This window comes from Lathyrus oleraceus, chromosome 6 (assembly GCF_024323335.1).
Source record: "Lathyrus oleraceus cultivar Zhongwan6 chromosome 6, CAAS_Psat_ZW6_1.0, whole genome shotgun sequence".
Lineage (NCBI taxonomy): Eukaryota > Viridiplantae > Streptophyta > Magnoliopsida > Fabales > Fabaceae > Lathyrus > Lathyrus oleraceus.
In genome coordinates, this window is record NC_066584.1 from 36,332,823 (window position 1) to 36,354,855 (window position 22,033).

The 22,033-nt window shown below is 35.3% G+C and overlaps 1 protein-coding gene across 1 annotated transcript; it reads right to left on the bottom strand.

Moving 5' to 3' along the window:
• Positions 1-1,843: 1,843 nt before the first annotated feature.
• LOC127091942 (uncharacterized) lies at positions 1,844-6,469 on the bottom strand. Its single transcript, XM_051030687.1, has 8 exons — positions 6,280-6,469; positions 4,571-5,827; positions 4,378-4,468; positions 4,099-4,256; positions 3,960-4,011; positions 3,564-3,643; positions 3,365-3,458; positions 1,844-3,265 (listed from the first exon to the last, which is right to left on the bottom strand). Exons 2-8 carry the CDS (start codon positions 5,732-5,734, stop codon positions 2,733-2,735), a joined length of 2,172 nt encoding a protein of 723 aa, XP_050886644.1. The 5' UTR covers positions 5,735-5,827; positions 6,280-6,469; the 3' UTR covers positions 1,844-2,732.
• Between the last annotated feature and the right edge of the window lie 15,564 nt (positions 6,470-22,033).

The window sequence follows — 22,033 nt, forward strand, 5'->3', positions numbered from 1 at the left end:
CCGTTATGCATTTCAGGAAAGTGTGTGAAAAGTATCATGATTTGTTGAAATATGTTGAAAGCACAATTCTTGACCAGGTGAAGGAGAAAATTGTTTGTGCATAGACTGATAAGGTCACAGGTGATGACGAGTTGGTGGGGCTCCACATAGTGCATGTATGATAGCATACCTGCTATGTTTGGTTTGCACTTCCATTTTTGTGGACAAGAGTACCACTTATACAGATGTCGTCTACCTACGGTACTTCCTGGATTTCGAGCGGATCCATGAGTACAACTGGGGGGGCGCTTGTTTGATCTTCATGTACTCGAAGTTGAGAGAGGACTGTGTGGAAGACGAAGCATGTCACTGGCAGCGTGACACTATTGACGGTAATAATTATTGGTCTTTTAATGTTTCTTTGTCAGTTTTATTTCATCTTCATGCAAAGTCATTATTGATAATTCGTATGATCTAAACTTTTCATTTCAGGTTTGGATCCTCCAGCACTTCTCGCGCATCTCTTGTTGGGCGAATGCTGAGACTTACATTGAGGATATGTCGTGTGCTACTAACTTTTCCCCGCTTGGAGGGAACCTGGCGACTGAGCCTTTCAGAGTGTATCTTGATCATTTGGTTACTGAGGACATGCACTTCAAGAGCTATGTTGATCACCGTCAAACGTGACCATTTGACGAGATAATGTTATACTTTGGATGGTTGGCCCGCGGATAGCGTCTCACTACTCCTCATCTTCTAGAGTGCATCATGCAACAGTTTGGCTACACTCAGACCATTCCCAGACACTCTTTTGTGTCTGCTCCTCTTGCTTTGACACGTAGATAGATAGATGACATGTTTGCTGATTTTGAGAGTCATATGGTACCAGAGGAGGCACAAAGTATCGTAGTCGTGAACGATTTGAGCTACGTCGAGTGGTATATCAGATGGTTCTTTAGGGCGTCACATCCGTACATGATGCATGCTGCTCCAGGAGACTCATCTAGGTCAATTCATCAGGAGATACTAGCGGGGGAGCATACACAGTTAGATCATGATGAAGATGTCTTGCCTAGATGTCGTCGCATTATGGAAATTGCGAAGACAAACATTGACAGAGGTATCTTTCCTGATGGATATGATGTGCGGCAGATCCTAGATGTCATCATGGCAGAGTCACGGGGAACATTGATGTATTAAAGACAGTGTCGGAGGACAGGGTTGATGGCCGAGGAGGTAGAGAAGGCAGAGGAGACAGATGATGTAGAGGAGAGGTAGTCAGATATACACTTTAATATATTAGTAATAGTATATAGCAGTAGTACTATGGTATGTATTTTATTTCGACATCATCATACTTTATATGATATTTTTCGGTCATCTGGATTTATGTATGTCTATTTTTGATTATCGATCATATGGTATGGTTTAAATACGCATCTATATACACGTAAACATAGCATAACATGAAAAATTCAGTTCTGATACATTACAGAGATGTAACTTCGAAATATGCACGGAGATGCATCTCCAGTCCAATTCATTACAGAGATGTATCTCCAAAATATTTCAACGTTCATTCAGAATTTGATGCGTCCGGAGATACATCTCCAAAATTTGAGGACATTTAAATAATTTCGTGTGATGGATAAGTAACATAAAATATACATTAAGAAATCCTCCCATTTTGTTTTTTTATTTGTTAAACTTGGCCTATATAAGAAATTACAACGCAAAATTCTGGTTGTAACAAAACAATTCTTCATATTCCTTCCTTTGTTAGTTTATCTTATGTTATTGCTTTGTACATTAGAAATGAATGATCTAATACTGAATTATTAAGATAAGATAAGATAAAACGAGCTTGAAATTGGAATTGAGTGTTTTGATAACTTCATATTTTCTCTCTTTTTCCAATGTGTCTATAATCATTTTTACAAAGGATAACAAAATCTAAGCAAATCAAATAAACCAAAGCATGTCTGTCTCGAACAAAGACCATATACAGAGAACATTAATGTCAGTACTGTAGCAGTATCCATTTGGCTGTTACAATCAGCTACACTTGTTTGTATATTTTTTGGCGCAACAGAAAGCCAAAAATGCACAGAATTGACCATCCCAATCAATCATCACTTCCAACCTCAGGCATTTGAGGGACCTACCATGAGATGGATTCAAAGATTAGCAGACAATCATATTCTAAATTGGTTAGCCCAACCAATAATTCAAATCACCCCACCACCATTCTATCTCACCCACTTCCTCTTGAGAATCAATCTCTCTTGTTTTAACCAAACATGACTCTTGCTAAAGAATATCTGATGGGGCCTTTTCCATGACTTTCTAACTCTTTTAAGGGCCAGCATATTCTTAGAGCCATGTTCGTGTCGCCACTTGTTATGAATCGATAAGTCATCTAATCCCCTATATGGAGCTTCAAAGGTTCAATTTTCTGATATTTTTGTGTTTGGATCGACAAAATCACGATGACAGTGTGATTTTGTTGAAACTCCGGTGTAGCTTTTCTCAAAATCACTGGCTTAGTGTCACTGAATCCAACCTGACACTAAACTGGAATCCTGTTTGGGGTATGTATGACCTTTGACCGACCTCAACCTGCTCGGTTTTTTTATGCTGCCAAACTCGAATGTCACTTTCAAGTCTCAAAGCATATTAGCAGCCTACGTGACAAAGGGAAACGTGGAATCACGCATGAGTCTACTACCTGATATAGAAAAGGTCGTTTTGTTTCAAACGAGTACGGGTAGTCCGTAGTTGTGGAACGATTTTATTCGCCCGTCCAAACCAGCAGTCACGATGACTAGTCCCCACGCATGACAATTGGAAGTACTCTTGCAAGAGGATTTCAAGAACTTATATGCAGATTTGTGCAGTGCGGATTTTTTAGACTTGGGGCTTCTTGAAGTAGGAAGTTTTTCTTCGGGCCAAGTTGCGGAACCTTTCGGGATAGAATCCAAGAAAAAATCTTGGCTTAGAGAAAATGAAGACGGTGGATCGAGGCATAGAGCTTGGGGTGAACTTTTATTTAGGACATCCAATGGTTTAGAATTTTCAATGTTGTCGGATTTCAAACCACACCAAGGTACTACAACAGATGCGTTTGAATAAAACCGCTCGCAGGACTTAATCTTCTTAGCCTTCATGGTGTGAGACTCGTCGTCACTAACATTCCACAGATATACATTGGAGTCTTCAGACGCTGATAAAATGTGTTTTCCATCCGAAGTAAGAGATGCCGACATTAGGCTCCCTGCACTAAGGCCTGAAAACAAAAACAAAGAAATCATTAGAATCAAAATATTTAACATATAATAGAAAATGACATGCCGTTTTTAAAAAATGTAGGAAAGAATCAAAATACCTTTGAATTTGCAAACAACATTAAGCCCTTCAATGATTCTGACTTGTGAATCAGCACAGGTAACCATAACTTTGTTACTATCTTGTGGAAGAAACTGAAAATTATATAATCCCTTAATTAACTACAGAAAAAAAAAAGAAACTTATATGGAAAAGAAACCAGAATTTAATTGGCACAAAAGGCCGAAGGAGAAAAATACCTGAAAGCCAGTTATTCCTCTCCCGGGAGATTTCTTTTTACCAAGTAAGCATATTTGTGATTGCATCTGAAAGTGATTATCTGATTCAACCAAAAACAAAAGCAAGCACATTAAGCTATTATGTTATGACAAGTTATGCGTTTTTCACAAAACAAAGTTGATGCACTTGCACTTGAGCAAGATAATGAATGATCCACCTAACACTCACGGACGCTTGACACAACACTGACACATTGATACCGGTAATAATTTAAGAAAATTGAATAATTGAATCACATATGTCGGTGCCGTGTCTAACTGTCTGTGTCGGACACCACACACGCTTTCAATCTGAAATGTTGGTGTTAAATATGTAGCTAAAGGAAAATATTGATATAAATGTTTAAAATAAGATACCTGATACACTATAAAACCGACAATTTCCTGTCATGGACCCGATAATTCCTCCCTGCATAAGATAGAGCATCAATCAGAAATTGATTCCCTCGGAATCTTCATTTTCTACATAAAGAAATTGTTTAAAAAAAAGTTATACCTGTCCATCAGGTTGATAGCACACTGCGGTGACAATTTCCTTGACATCGGTCCAATCAACAACATGACAATCAGGAATTCCCCAAATGCGCACTTTTCCATCTATTGATCCGCTAATGAAATAATTATCATCCACGGGATTGAATTGTATGCATGTCACTGTAAAACATTATCATAAGAAGATACAATTTGTGAGGAAAATCCAAGTGAGACCAAAACAAAAAGTTGAAGGTGAAAACTTGAATACATAACAGGAACAGAAAAGGTGTCAAATGCATACCGTAATTACTGTGTGAGAAAACTTTCAAGCAGCAGTCATGTCCAACTTGCCATAGCCGGACAGTTTTATCAACTGAAGATGACAGCAGATACTGTGTAAAAAAGAGAGAACCGAATCAATTTAAAAATAGTTTCAAAAATACCATAATGCATTATTAGCTCGCTAAATAACTGAAATTATGGCATTCACTCACATTATGTTTTGACCAAGAGAGATCCAAAACTTCACCTTCATGACCGTGGAACTCGTGCAGTGGTTTCTCCAACAACCGGAAGACCTTAGGAGGGAAAATGATGCAAGCCGAATCTGATGTCTTTTTCAGGCTCTTGGCATTTCTAATCTTATCCTTATCCATAAACAAGGGTGTCAATTCAGAGAGATCATTCACTGTAAAGTAAATGCAGGATGTGTCAACTTCTGGAATGTCGATTTCATTATGTCTCTCCTCCTCAACAACTTGCCATAATCGTACAACTCCATCTTCGCCGGCACTAGCAAGATACTGGCCGTCAGGACTAAATTTCATGGTAAAAATCGGACCTTCATGTGCTTGAATATCTTGTCCTGTATAAAGAGCCGAAAGCTCCTTTCTTTGCTTCCTGCATTGACGGACCTTAACACGTTGAATCTTACAACCCGAGAATGAAACACCGCTTTCGTTCTTCCTGTTATCAGATTCTCCTTGTTGTCCATCCATCATGCATGACATTGATCGTAATTTTTTTAACAAACCCTTTTTAGCCCTCTTCTTCCACGACTCAAAAACACTCGTCTCTTCGATTTCGTTACCAATCTCATGTTGGTACATAGGAGAGAACCCTACGGTGTTTGCGTTTTCCAATTCATCAGAAACCACCAACTGGTCATTATTCTCCCTACCCTGCCCCACCCGATCCTCATTAGACCCTACCCCATTTTCCAAACTCTCATCTCGGCATGGTGAATTCTCCACCAAACTGAACTCTGATGAAGAATTCATCGAAGACAGACAAGAGATGGTTGACCGAGTCGAAAAGAAATCCTCCACACAACCATAACTTTTAATCATCCTATCAACTCCATCTTTCATCCTATTCATCTCATCTTCCCTTTCACAACCACTTCCATCTACCAAACTCTCAAGGTTTTTCTGATCCAAACTCAATTCCATCCATGTTTTAAACTTACTCCTTCGCTCCCGAATACTACCCGGACTCCTAGTCCACAATTCATATCCAAAATCTCTCAACAAACCTTCCACTGAAGAAGAACCAGAATCAACAACTTCAGGGTTTTCAGCAATCCCATTTGCATCTGAGATTGACACAATATCATCATCTGCATCAAAAAACTGAACTTCTTCACTTAAACTACTCATGATTCTTCTTGTTCAACCCATGAAATCACCCTCAAACAAGCAACATTTTAAGCCAGTGAGAGAATGTAGCAAAATCCTTGTCTGCAACCCAAACTATATATAAACACAGAAATCAATGTTAGCCAATATGAACATGAATTTTTTATTCAAAATTATAAAAATAACAATAAAACAGAAACCAAGAGATCCAACATAGATCCCAATCCATAACCATTGAACCAAGTCTTACAATAAACAGGGTTCATCATTTATGTTTTAAAAATACAAAATCACTAATAAGAAATAATAAAAATATAAACTTTAAAAAAAATTGAAAATTGAAAATTTAACCCATGTTCTGAAACACGAAAAAGGGATCAAAATTTCAAAACCCAATAAGATTTTTTGAAGAAAAAATCAAAAGGGTTGCGTTAGAAGTAAAATATGTTTAAGAAAAAAGGAAAATTGTACAAAGGGGTGTTTGAGAGAAGAATTAAATTTAAGAAAAAAAAACTTTTGTTTTTTGGTTTATTGAAGGAAGATGAAGAAAAAAATTGCATGCTTACATATATATGAATAATTTGGTTTATTTTATGTGAAGAAGATTATGTCTTGAAACTGAGAAAGACGCAGATCGAAGCAGCATCCATGAAAAAATGGAACATTCTCTCTCTATTTCTCTCTCTGTGTCTCTCTCTTTCTCTCACACACATAAAGAAGAAAGACAATGGAACTAGTTGGAAGAGGAAAAACCAAAATTTATTTATTTATTATTAAATTCTTGTGTGTAATAAAAGAACCAAAACAAAATAAAAATGTTATTTTTTCCTCGGTCAAAAAAAATATATTGTTTTTTTTCAAAAAGACGGTAAATGAGAATATTAATTAAACTAGACGATTGAGTACCTGTTATTTACAGTTTTTTTATGGTAAAATACCAATAATAGATTCATTTTAATGTACTAAGTGTTTACATAGAAAATGTAAACAAAACAAAATATTTACATTCTTGATTCATACCAATTACTACTAGTAAATTTATAATAGAGTTTTTCGCACAAAAACAAGTTGTTTTTATGATTATAAATAATTAAAGAAAAGAGTATAAATACAAAACAGAAAAAGCCAACATGCATATTGAACTGGTGAGAGAATTGGACATGGAACAGAGAGAATACTTTTTATATATAATATATGGAAAATAATAATTTTAAAAAAAAATAAAAAAAGGAAAATAATAAATAGTTATAATTTTTTAAGATAATATATAATATGAAATAGAGAAAATATTGAATTATATGTCCTTAATAAATGATTTATTTGAATATGATATTTATAATAAGAAATCTGTGTAAATGAAAAATAATATCTGCAATAATATATTATTTTTATTAAAAGTGCTCTTAATATTAAGTAGTAGTGTATTTCTATTATCACAAATATAAATTAGAAGAAAATATTGAATTAAAAGTGATGAAAGTAGTATTTAAAAAAATTAAAGATATAATACATATAAATGCGTTGTAATATATAATATTTAAATTAAAAAATAATAATTTTGTTCAAGAAAACACGTTTCATAAAGTCAAATTAAAGAAGTTACATTAAATAAGATGAAGCGATTACATAAGTCAAGACAACTCAAAAGATTATGACACCTAAGATCAAGTTTGAACGTTGACTTAGAGTTTTTCGCTTGAAACCACCAATAATGTTGAAGCAATGCTCATAACAATTACACAAGTCAAGACAACTCAAAAGATTACGACACCAAAGGTTGAGTTTGAACATTGATTTAGAGTTTCTTTTGCCTGAACCAATCACTAATATTAAAGTTTAATTTTATCTATAATTTGCCTATAGACGATTCCCTTTAACTGAATATTTGATTATTTTTTCCTTTTCAAATACTTCAATTACACGTCACATGCATATCAACTATCATCTTCATGCTTTCCCTAAAATATTACAAAAACGACTATTATGAATTAAGACAAAATTATGCAAGACAAAAGATATTTCTATCTATTGAAGAATCTCACTCGTACCTTCCCGAAAAACTCAAAATTCAAAAAAAGTGATGAAAAATTTTCGCCTTCCCACACCCACCACAACAACACAACAAATTATGCAACTAGTATCAATTAGACTAAATTACAATTTTGGTCCCTCTATTTTAGTCCATTTACGAAATTAGTCTTATGTTTTATTTTTAACCAATTTTGGTCCCGCTTTCGTTTTTTTTGTCAAAAAATGTTACTATGTCATTTTCAAGGCTTAATATCATTTTTTTTGTCTTGTATCTCGTACTCATGATTCATTTTGTTTTCTTAAGTTAAAAAAAGATTATTTGAATCCATTAATTATACAAATTGAACTATGTTAGTCTTCCTCGTCTGTTATGTTAGTCACGGTCAATCAATAAGATTATGTGACAATGACGTAGAATGTCATGTGGCTTAGACCAACATTTATGATTGATTTAGAAAAGGAAAAATCTCTTACTAAAAATAATGTGTGAGGTTTGAATATTATTCTTTATCTTCTTCCTCAAACTCAAAAAATTAAAAAAAAAACGTGTTGGAGTCCATAATCACAAGTTGTTTTTTTAGTATTAGAGACTATCAATATACGTTCTAAAGTTATGTCTCGGAGTTGGCTTAAAACAACTCAAAATGTTTTTAGGTATTAAATTAGTTAATGGATTTCAATTATTCTTGAGTGTTCATGTATCATATGAATGAATGTTATTTTTGTTATTAAAATTGTATTAACATAGACTATAATATATCCTTTGGGAATGACTGACGACTACTTATATGCTCAAATTTGTTGTCTTTAATTTGTTTTGGATATTCCATCAATGAGTGAACTTGTTGTATATTAAAATCCCTTGTATTCAAATATGTGTATATTAAAATCTCTTGTATTCAAATATGTGTTATAGGATTAGTCATAAATGATTTTAATCCGTCTTGGTTTATACAATCACCATTGACCATGTTAACAGAGTTTCCATTATTTGTTTTTTGATTAAATTTTCCATTATTTATAACATTAGAAGGAACACAATATCCATTAGCTGCAGTTGATATTTTCTTATGTGCAACACTAGTTTTGATATTTCACTTGATTTTATGCAAAATGCTTCTTTGTATTTTGCTTAATTTCAGAATCACTAAGGGGATTTCCATGGTGTCTTTGAGGTCAATTTTGGGGTGCAAAATATTCTCAAAGCGGAATTTAATTCAATTATGATAGTCATAGAGGAGGCTAATATGCGAGGCTGGTTGAATGTTTAGATATAAACAAACTCTTAAATTGCACTGCAATGTATAATGAAGGAGTAACCCAGACCTTGGGATCTTCGTGACAAATGGTTTAATTTTTGAAGTCTTTAGGTTAATAGGGCTTATACCCATATTTACAGAGAAGAAAATAGGTGTCCAGACAGTCTTGGGATTCACAATCATGAGATTGTAATTTTTTTATGGTAGGAGACACAGCCTCAATTCATTACAGAGGTATTTTTTAAAGATGTGTTGGATTTGTCGAACTTCAAATTTGCTTGAACTTGATTATCAAGGAGTGGTGGTTTTACACTTACGGAGGTAAGTAGAGACAATTAAAGATGGAGAATCAGTCAACAAAACATTTGTCTTAAATGGCACCAATTGTGATTATTGGAAGGCAATGACGGTGGTCTTTCTCAAATCCATGGGCAACAAAGCATGGAAAACTATGAGAAAAGGATGGAAACATCCAATTATCACTTATGAAGATGAAACTACGAGCTTAAAACCAAAAGCCGAATAGAATGATGTTGAAGATGAGGAAGCTCTTGGAAACTCCAAGGCTTTGAATGTTATCTTCAATGGTGTGTACAAGAACATGTTCATATTGATAAATATATGTTCAGAAGCTAAGGAAGCTCGGGAGGTTCTCAAAATTGTGCATTAATGCACATCCAAAGTATGTATGTCAAGGTTGCAACTTCTTACCACTAAGTTTGAGAATTTGAGGATGGACGAAGAAGAGTCAATATGTGATTTCCACATCATATTGTGTGATATAGCCAACACATCCTTTGCCTTAGGTGAAAATATGTCTGAAGAAAAGCCTGCCAGAAAAATTCTCAGATCATTACCTAAGAGGTTTGATATGAAAGTTACTGCTATTGAATAAGCTCAGGACTTGAGTAGTATAAAGTTTTATGAACTCATTGGTTCCCTATAAACCTTTGAGATATCCATCAATGAAAGTTATGAAAAGAAGAAAAAATGGGTAGTCTTTATTTCCAATACTAAAGAAACTCAAGGGGACATGTAAGAGAACTTGCAAGATGATATAGTTCTCATGAGTAAAAGGTTCAAAAATTCCTTGAAATATCTAAACAAAAATTTGAGGACAAATGTCCAAGACAAAAGGTCCGACATCACTCTCCAGAACAATGACAGGATTGAAGACAACCCCAATGATGACAAGGGTACTCAGTTCTTTGAGTGTGAATGATTTGGACACATTAAAGTTGAATGTCCTACTTTTCTAAAGAAATAGAAAAATGGACTTTCCACCACGTGGTCTGATTCTGAAAGTGAGGAAGAAACTGCCAACATTAGAATGGCTTATTCTAGTCAATGTGAATCTGATGGTGAATCTAGTACTAAAGAAGAAGATCTTGATTCATACAGGCTCATATTCTCCAAATGGAAAGAGACATGCTTAACCATAGATAATCAGAAGAAAATCATAGGAGTGCTTCAGGAGGAAACAAATGAGCTTGCCTTAACCATCACAGGCATAGAGAAGGAGATTTCACCATTAAACTCCCAACTAGAACACATGTCTCATTATGAAAGTAATTTGATTCGTAGGTCAAATTTATTTGATGAAAAATACAGTTTAGTGAGTTTTCTAGAGATGTGAAGGGAATCAATGTTAGGATGAACATGAATGATAAACACAAGAAGATTCTCCCAATGAAGGTTGTTATTCCTGAAGAGAAGACTAAGGTTCTTAAGTTGGATCACATGTCACAACATCGAACTCAATATGTTTCACCCCATCACAATAAGAAACAACCTATGATATGTCACCATTGTGGTAAATATGGACATACATGGCCCTATTTTTTTTAATGTCTTAAGTTAAAAATCAGAGGGCGCGAGGAAGTCCATGCTAAGAAGAAGTGGATATACAATACTATATCAAATGGCTACCAAGCTCACACAAAACACATAAGTTCCTCTAGTAAAGATAGGTACTTTAATAGTGAAAGTACCATGCGCATGGCTAAAGATAAGTCAACTCATGGAAATTGAGCAAAGGAAAGAATCAAGGGATCAGGGAACGTGGTTAGTTCCAATCAAGAAGAGATTCTAATGATAAAAGGATTATCTACCAATATGAACCAATTGTGTGATCAAATGAGGAATATGAACTTCAACAAGTCTGGATATTTTGTCAATAACAAAGGTAAAGAAGTTCTTATGAAGAAGAACATATATAAGAAAGGCTTCAGGGGTTTGCAAGACCTCAGGATTGATAAAGTCTTTATGTCTAAAGAGGGAAGAACAACCAATATGTCAGACAAAATATCTCCACATCTTTCTTAAAAGTATGAATTATCTCATGCATATTGGATCATTAAAGGGAAGGTTGATGGTCAGGCTAGAGGTCATCCCAATTTTGAATAACCTACAGCAGTTCAGAAGAAGTAGTTGCAGAAGAATAAAGGATATGACATAATTTCTTCTCATGTGTTTAGATATGTGAATGACCAACAACATGATATGATGGTTGGTGTAGCAGAAGCTGGTGTGTTGAAGTTCAGTCACAAGGTGTATGTATCAGATAAACCTGTTCTAGATACTGATGGAAAAATGCGTGAGGCTCCAGTCGGGCCTGTACCCATGAGAATTCATCATGACATTCTAATGTCTTCTGGTGAAGACTCTCAGCAAACAAGATTGAGTAGTCTAGATGGTGATAACGATGTGCCAGATGTTAGACAAGGACAACGATCTAGAGGGGAGTGAATATATTGCCAATAAAAATTTCTTAGATTAAAAATTTGTTTTAAAAATTATTTACTATATCAAGCGAAAGAAATTCCGGATCAAAAGTCGTCTATCCCGAACCATTATCGGAAGAACCTGATAAGCGTATAAACTGTAACAAAACGTACAATAAGGATGAGAAACAAATAAATATGTTTTATAAAATAATGTTCGAACAATTAACACTTTGTAATCAATTTCTAAGGAATTGGAAAACAAAATTTGACTAAAAAAATCTATCAAACACTTTGTGTGCAAAAATCACCAAGCTAATTTTACTTTGTGTTGTGGATATGAAAAACCAATTGCAATTGTTTAGACTGCAATTATCTTACAAAAATAGTTTGAATTATTTCAACACAGTCACAATTATCAATTTATCAAATTGCATAGTAAGTGAATCATCAAAATACAAAGAGTGCATGTGTGTGTTCGTGTGTGTGTCTGTATGTGTGTATGTGTGTGTATGTGTGTATGTGTGATATATATATATATATATATATATATATATATATATATATATATATAATATATATATATATATATATATATATATATATATATATATATATATATATATATATATATATATATATATATATAGATAGAGAGAGAGAGAGAGAGAGAGAGAGAGAGAGAGAGAGAAAGAGAGAGAGATTTGTCTAGGCAGTTCCCCAATTATTCTCACTATGGGTACATCTGCCTCCAAATCCAAATAGAATAGAAATATGTATCAATTCAAACCCCTAAACCCCTAAACCCTATATTTGATGTTGATCCTAACTTCTTCTCTCCCCTTGATCTTAAGTAAGATCAAGTGACCCAAGACTTCCAAGTCGATCCTCCGGTTACCGCTACTCCTTTGAAAAAAACTTTGTTCTTTAAAGCTTTCACTCGGTTGAATCCTCATTGTGAAATCTTATACAAAAACTTCCAAATCAACATTAATCTTGGAGGAAAAATCCTAATTGGTTTTATCAAAGAAACCCCCAAAGAATACTCAATCCAATTTGATTACAAATAATCCTAAATTGGAACTTATCAATCTAATCTAGACGATACCCAACAAGAATGATTATGTGTAATTATTGTGTGTATGCATGGAATAAGATTGAAGATGATGAGAAGATTCTTTGTATGTTATTGGTTTTAATGTTGAAAAATGATGCATGAATGCATATATATATATATATATATATATATATATATATATATATATATGTGTGTGTGTGTGTGTGTGTGTGTGTGTGTGTGTGTGTGTGTGTGTGTGTGAGAGAGAGAGAGAGAGAGAGAGAGAGAGAGAAATAACATAAAACTATTTTTTAGCAAAAACTACAAGTTTAGAAAAATTAGTTTAGAATGTATTAACTTCAAATAAGTGTGAGTTAATACATAGAGCCTGAGAGTCGACACATAGAGCCTTGGATTCTATATAAACAAGGCAGAGCCATTTGCTTGGCCAAATCTTCAGTAGGAGTCGACTTCAACCCAGGATGAGTCGATCCACACGTATTATGTATCGATCCACAAATACTTATATATCCATACATTTAAGGAAGTAGTTTTTATTTTAAAACGCCTTCAGTATGTATTGACCCATAAATTTGATGTATTATCCCATATACTTGTTTTTCATGAAAAAATCATAATTTTGACTTGTAATAGTCTATCTAACCTGATTTTAAGTGTCATAATATGAAAATGCACATTTAGACATAGAGAATAAGATCCAATGTACACAAATACTAAGTGTCTTAATTTTGACATCATTCAAAACATTTATTAAGAGGATAGTGCACTCACATACTCTCCATTTTTTATGATGACAAAACTTACGAAACATTTGTCGTCTTGATCATAGTTCCCCCTAAATATCTTCATCTTAAGACCTTGGTCTTGCAAGTACTTCTCCCCCTTTTAAAACATCAAAAAGAGACAATGCCACAAAATGTGAGAAGCGTCATGAAAAATATACAACAACATATATAACACTCAGGTGTTGTAGAGATGAATTGTTCATCGTTAATACGCACTCACATAAAATTACGTTAAGGTGAAAAAAGCATAAACATAAATAAATAATCAACTCAGACAAAAGAGATGAAATTCATAAAAATTTTGTCATATGAAAGTCACAATATAACAACATAATAATAAAACACACGAGCATGAAAACAAAAATGCATGCAAAAGAGGCTTGGTTCATAATGAAACTCAACTAATTTCTATGATCACGGTTACCCCTAGTTTCAGGTATCCTACCCCGGTACCAAGCGACACCATCATTTTCATATTCGGCATCAAAAAAATCACACATCTCCCTGTAAAATTGTTGATAGTGACGATGATTCTCATTTTCATAATGAATCATGGTTGAATCCCATGTCCTGGCGAATTTGATTGAACTGCTCTGTAGCATACATAAAAAAGTTGTTAAATTGTTGTCCTGGGCAGGCATATGTTCATGAACCAATCTGAAGTGCTCCTCTTGAGCAGCTTCAAACACGTCACACCTACGTGACTCCTCTTTGTGGCGCTCTTGTTGCTCAACATTCATGTTTTCCAGCAAGGTGATAATAGAAGATTCTTCACCACTTAAGCCAACATCAAAGTTGTGTCCATAAGACATGCCATGTTGGGTCTAGGAATTTTGTTGCCACTGACCCTACCCCTGCGGGTTTCGTGTTGCTCTTCATCATGCAACCATGCTTCATCGTCCTCAAGATTAGTATCAACCATGTTTGTATCCACATGGTGAACTTGTTCTTCCACCTGTTATTCTTCAACATTAATTGTACCAAATTCAGTAGGATCCTCATAATTATAGATGACCTTATCGGATCCCTTAATCTTATAGAAATAAACCTTAAGATCATTATCCCAATTGTACCCATGTGTATCATTATACTCTTGTTAAACTCTTGAGTCTGACCAGGTGAGATGTATTGAAGATTTGGCACACCAATACGAAAGTGCTTTAGAATCTATGTAATCATCGAAAGTAACACAAGGAGGACCCTCTGTTACAATATCTAACATCAAACATCCTTGACTCAATAGCTTTTCCAATTAATCTTAAATTTATTCTAAAGAATATACATAAGATGTACCTTGGCTTGGTCAATTCGAGAATGACCCCCTTTCCTTGGACGCAACACATAAGTGACAATCTAATGAAGAATACGAGGATCTCTCTTCAAATAGCCCATTGATGATTTATCCAAGTTTCCTTCAGGCCTTGGTGCTTTAAGACATGATTTTAGGTAACTTTTCAAATCGAAATTGCGATGAAAGGCATGATCAGACAAAGTTGCTTCATGAGAGAGTACATAAATACCAAACACTTCTCTCCATAAATCTAACGTAAAGTGGTAGGAATTCTTTCCCATCTTAAAGCAAAATGAAGAACATTCCCTTGATTGCAACCCATCATAAAAGACTCATATTAAGTCTTCATTATAATTAGTGGAGACTTTCAAAACATTGTTAATGTATTGATGTTCCATAAGATTAAAAATCTATGGAACGTGTAACTTAGTAGCAACCGCATGATCATAAACATGTTGCTTTACTATTATTCTATTTCTGACGGATTTTTCAAATTCTATAACACAAGTGTGATGCAGAAGTGAGAGAGCACTGAAAGGTGTTGATGAGGATGTGCCCGCAACATTCTTTCCTTTGTTCACTTTTGGAGCCATGAATTTTGGATTTAAAGTTATGCACACAAGGTGTTTGACAAAATGTGTGAATGAAAATGTCAAGATTTAAAGTGATATAGGATAACCTAACTAACCCAACCTATGAGAAATTGATTCTAATTACACAAAGAAGAAGAAATTAGATGAAGAGAAGTGATATTTGAAAAAAAATTATAAGAATTTATGAAGATTTGGAAGTAGAGATTAAGAGGTTTTTATAGGAAAGGGAAAAAGTTAACATATGTTGACTTGAAAATGATGAGAAGTTTGAAAAAATAGTAAATGAGTAGTTAAGAGGAATCAAAATGCGTGAAGAGAGAAAAAAATCTCTAGGTATCGCATGGGTCGACCCATGGACCTAGTGAGTCGGCTTCAGAGGTCCAAAAAAAATCTTGAATGTATCGACCCATACACATTTGGAGTCGATACATACTGAACAAAATGTTTAAAAAGGTAGAAACTTAAGCTATTTATCGACCCATACAATTTTGGAGTCAATACATATTGTTTATGTATTGACTTCAAACTTTATGCATTGATACATACTGAACAGAGAAAAAAACTTGAAAAATGAAGTCATTTGGTCGACCTAAGATATATTTAGTCGAGGCATACACCGTGGACCTAGAAAAATTCATCAAAAAGAACATTTTTCATGCAAGAGTAAATAAATAACATGCTCAAACACCAATAACATCAAAAATGCTTCAAACATGAAGATATACTAGCATGAAATACATACGATGATGAAGTAATAACATGAAGTCACTATAAACATATAGATTGAAACACTTATTGGTATCAATGAAAATTTGGAAGTGAACAAAAATGAAATGTATCATACATCAAATATATCATATAATGTTGGAACATAAACATCCAAACAAATACAAGAGTCATAGATAAGCAACATATTATATGAAAAACTTAAGAACAAAGAGATAAGTGAACCGATATTACCTCATAGGATGAAAGACGAAGGATGCACTCACATGAAGAAAACTTTTAAATGAAGGTTAAAACAAATGTAAAGAGTGAATGCAACAAAATATTTTAGGGAAGATTTGAGATATCAAGAATGCCCAATTCCCGTCGAATATGAAAAATGGCTCAATCGCAAGAGGTTTTGTGAAAATATCGGCAAGTTGATTTTTGCTATCAACATGTTCAAAAATGACGTCGCCTTTTTCAACATGATCACGTAGGAAATGGTGACGTATCTCAATATGTTTAGTACGAGAGTGTAATACTAGATTTTTGGTTAGGTTAATCGCACTAGTATTATCGCACATTATCAAAATACATTGAAGTTTAATATCAAAGTCAAGTAGTTGTTGTTTGAGCCATAAATTTGAGCACAATAACTACCGATTGTGACGTATTCCACCTCGGCAGTTGACAAAGCAACGAAGACTTGCTTCTTGCTATGCCAACTAACTAAAGAGTTTTAAAATGTGTGGCAAGTTCCACTAGTACTTTTCCTATCGATTTATAACCAGCAAAATCGGAATCGGAGTAACCAACCAAACTACAATTGCTACCTTTGGAAAACCAAAGCCCATACTTAGATGTACCATGAAGGTATCTAAGGATGCGCTTTATAAATTTTAAATATCATTCCTTAGGAGTAGAATAATATTGAGCGCATATGCATACATTAAATATAATGTCAGGCATATATACAGTTAGATATAAGAGTGATCCGATCATACCTCTATACCTTTTGACGTCAACATCCTTACCATTTTCATCTTTATCCAAGTTCATGGTCGACACGAGACATCACACCTATAGTAGATCCTTTTGGGAGCATCATTGTTCGACGAGTCATTTATCTTAGGTAATGGTATGTTAATTTGGATCCATGACTCTATGGACCTTTTAGGAACTTCCTTTTGAAGAATAGTACATACTTGTGAGGGGATATTGGGTTTTTGCAGGAAACTATGACCCTACATACCTTTATTCTCGTGTAATATCGGACTTTTGAACCTATGTAGAGTAGTATTTGCAGTCTATCCAAAATATTTGAATCCATGATGCTTGCATTATCATTACATCATATTAAAATTAATTTTTAGCATGTCCATTTTCAGGAAATCATCAGTTTGTCACCTAACGTAGTTCATATAGTAATGTTGAAATCTGACCGAAGAAACACATATCAGTACAAACTCAGAGAGTCTAAGTTCGATGAGCTAGAGAAGCATGGTTCCCTTTTGATTGGTGAGCAAGGTGATATCTTCAAGAAGGACTACAAAAATTTGTTGGGTGTTTTGTTGACCAAGGTAGATCCAGGGTTGATTCTCACTTTTGCTCAGTTCTACGACCCTACCCTGTACTGCTTCATGTTTCAGGATTTTCTTTTGGCTCATACTCTAGAGGAGTTTGCTCACATCATTCGTATTCCAGTCAGAGATCAGGTTCCCTATATGTGTACTGATGGTTTTCCAGAGGTTGCTATGATTTCTCAAGCTCTTCATCTCAATAAGGATGTGATTAAGTCTAATCTTTTTGCTAAGGGTAATGTCAAAGGTTTTCCTCCGAAGTTCCTTTTCTAGAAGGCCACCTTGTTTGCTAATAGTAGAAGCTAGGATGCCTTCTATGCTGTATTTTCTCTCCTTATTTATGGTTTGGTACTCTTTCTGAACATTGAAGGATTCATCGGCAAAGCCGTTGTTACTACTTTTGACTCCAGAAACTCGGTGCCCACTCTCTTAGCCGATGTATTATTTTCTTTCCATTGGATAAACCAGAAAAGAGGTGGGACGTTTAATTGTTGTATTACTTTGCTTTACAAGTGGGTTCTGACTCACTTTCCAAAAGAGGATCTTTTGTTGTATACATTGGAGCATTAAAATGGTCTTAGAGGCTGATGTATTTGGATGTTGATGATATTGTTTCGTATTGACGTGACTATGATGGGGTCAAGCCTTTGAAGGGGACTTTTGACAGCCTAGCCACCAAGAATTAATAGCTCGTAGATGCACGGTACCAAGCATGCAAGATGGATATCAGTCGCCAAGACCAGCTTAAGAAACTCTAAGACCAGTTGGAAGATGGCAAAAATGAGTTGAAAGAAGAAAAGATTTGCGCTAAGCGGTTGGAGGTTTCTTTGTCTCAGCACCAGATTGAACTTGATAAGAGGTTTGAAGAAATCATATGGATGAAAGACCAAGCGCACAAGAACCTAGAAGAAACCAATCAACTCAAGCAAGAAGATACTCATTGTGAGAGACATAACTGTCACCTTCAAGTTCTTCTGGATCAGAAAGAGGCATTACTGCAGGATCTTTTGGGTAGACCTAATTATAGTATATAGCATGCCTCGTCTAGCTGACGTCTCTTTACTTCTTGTAAGTAGAACTAGGGCCAATATTCTTATAGCTCATTGAGCGGAATCTCGAGTTGTAATCAATGGTACCTTTCAGTTTTTAAAAAGATTCAATAAAAGAGAAGTTTTATGGTTTATTTCCCGCAATTGTATGGCTACCATCTGCATAACAATTGATGATTTCCCTAAAAGAAAAAGAATCATTTTTTACATACATATCATTAATTCATGCATGCATCTCTTATCCGAAAAACAAAACACAAAATGCTTACGTCCGTCTTCATCCTCTCAAGAAAGACGACGACTAGATACTTTACCAGATCCAACAAACAAAGAATCATGGCTGAATACGAACAAGAGAATGCTGCAACCAGGGAGGCCTTAGATCAACTTCAAGGATAGATGGGTACCATCCTGGAACATTTCCATGCTCCGAGAGACAATGCCACCATTGTCAACTTGACCAACGCTACTGTTGTAACTACTGTTGCTGACACCGCTCTTATTATGATGGATCCCATTGACACTATTGTTCAACCTATTATTGTAAGCCAACCCTTCTTTCCAACTGGCCCTAGTAAGTTTTATGTTGCCTACCCGTGGGGAATATATCATAACTACACTCCATGGTTTTCTAGTGGGAATCCTTTCATGTCGTATCATCCCTTTGTTGCTCCCTCTTCCAATGGGTATTCTGTTGCCTTCCCATGGGAGATGCCAAATCGTTTCTCCGTTCAAGGGGTTGAAACTGAAGAGACTCACCAGCCTACTATGAATGATGACAATGTTGAGGACCAATAGCCTGAGTACAGGGGCCCTCATATCACTTTCCCGATTCCTGCTCAACCGGCTCAGCTGAATCCTTATGAGTTTGTTGATGTGTTTCAGTATGCTCATTCTAGGGCACCACTTGCTCCTAATGTGCAACCTATGGGACAATTTTCTCAAAAGGGCACTCCAGTTGCTTAGACTTTTAACCCTGCTTTGTTATATCAGATGTACCTATAGTTTATACCGCAACTACCACCTGCTCAGAATGTTGCTCAACCTCCTCCAAGGGTTTCCACTCAAAGAGTCTCGGGGTTCAATCAACCAAGGCCTGTATATTATTAACTTTTAGAGGAAAGAATATGTGCTATTAAAGGTTTCTCTGCTCATGGTTTGAATGCTAGAGAGTTGTGCTTAGTGCCGAATGTTATGCTCCCGCAGAAATTCAAGGTATTGGACTTGCCCAAGTACAAAGGTTTGAGTTGTCCTCGCAGTCACATCACCATGTACTGCAGGAAGATGGCTTATAATATTGAGAATGATGATTTACTTATCCACTGCTTCCAAAACAACCTATCTGGGGCATCATTGAATTGGTACATGAATTTGGAACCAGGGAAGATAAGGACATGAAAAGATTTATCTGAGGCATTCTTGAATCAGTACAAGTATAATATAGATATGACTCCTACAAGATTTCAACTACAAAATCAGTCACAAAGGTCTAATGACACATTCAAGGAATACATGCAAAGGTGGCGTGAAATGGATTCAAGAGTCAGACCTTCTTTATCTTATACATAATTGGTGGATATCTTTATGGGAACTCTCTAGGGTTTGCACTATGAAAAGATGGTTGGTAGTTCATCTTCTAACTTTGCCCATATAGTCGTGATTTTAGAAAGAGTAGAAAGTGGGCTCAAGTTAGGAAAGATCACCAGTGGTAATAGTAATCAACAATTTGCAACGAGGAAGCCTCCAAGTGGTTATGCAAAGAAGAAGGAAGGAGAAAGAAATGTTGTAACGACAAGTGTTCCTAAATACCAAGCTCCTATGGCCCCTACAATGTACTTTCTTTATCCATATGTAGCCAGTGCTCAATTCCAAGAACAACCTTTCTAATATCATCCGTAGTTCCAACAGCCTCCCCAGGCTCTACAACAACAACCTCCTCATGGGAAATCTCCCTAAAAACAATATCAGAAGAATAGAAATCAGAATCACCATAATCAAGGTCAGAATCAGAATCAAAATCAATGTCGTACTTGGTGCATGTATGAGTCATTGTTCCTAAAGAGATTCCATCGAAAGTGTTCCCTTATAATCCAAAACACAACCCTAATATGTCATGTGCTTTCCATGCAGGTTATATTCGGCATTCAACTAAAGATTATATTGTGTTCAAGAACAAAGTGCAAGAACTTATTGATCAATATATTTTGTCCTTCACTATGGAGAAGCCAAGTGTGAAGAATAATTTGTTGCAGTTTGACATTTAATGCAATCCTTGAAGAAGAGGAAAGAAAAGTGGTCAGTCTAGTGGGTGATTTGAAGACTCCATTATCTGTTATCTCAACAAACATAGATAAACATGGTGTTTTAGTTGATATTCATGACAACTATGGTATATGCAAGACCGATCCAGATAAGTTTGAAGAACTCAAGGGTTGTGTCCAAGAGTTGATGAATCAGGGAATCTTACAATTTGCAAGAGCTAGAACCATGGAAGAAGTTTTTGTCATTGAGTCAATCGAGACCGTGTACCGTAAAAAGAAGATTGAGGCTCCAATGAAGAAAATACAATCCATCAAAATCCGCGTTCCCTCTCCTTTTTCTTACCAAGATTCCAAGGCGGCACCCTGGAAATATGATGTAACTATCTCTATTGGTGGAAAAGAGTTCCAGTTTTCCGATGTTGAGATTATCAACATAGCAGGTACATGTGGAATAACCCAAAGTGGTCGAGTGTTCACGCCGAAGTATACTCTTAAAGTTATTCAAGCACTAGTGGTGGTTACTACTCCTCTTCCTCCTCGGGAAGGGGCATATGTGGTTTTTCCTACTATTCTAGTTGATACGCCTAGCTCCTTCATGTCAAAGGGAACTTTCAGTAGCACAGCTTAAGTAGCCACTTCTAAGGGCAAAGAAGTAGTTAAAGAACAAGAACAGGTTGAAAAGCTTACTGCAGAAGAGGGACAAGAGTTTCTTAAGCTGATTAAGAAGAGTGATTTTAAGATTGTTGACCAGTTGGGTCAAACTCCTCCCAAGATTTCAATCTTGTCATTGCTACCCAATTCAGAGGCTCACTGCAAGGCTCTACTGAAAGTTCTTAATATTGCCAACATGATGCAAGACATTACGGTTGATCAATTTAATGATGTAGTGGCTAATATCACTGCAAGTTGGTACTTGGATTTTAATGAAGTAGAATTGACAGCCAATGGGCACAAATGTTTCC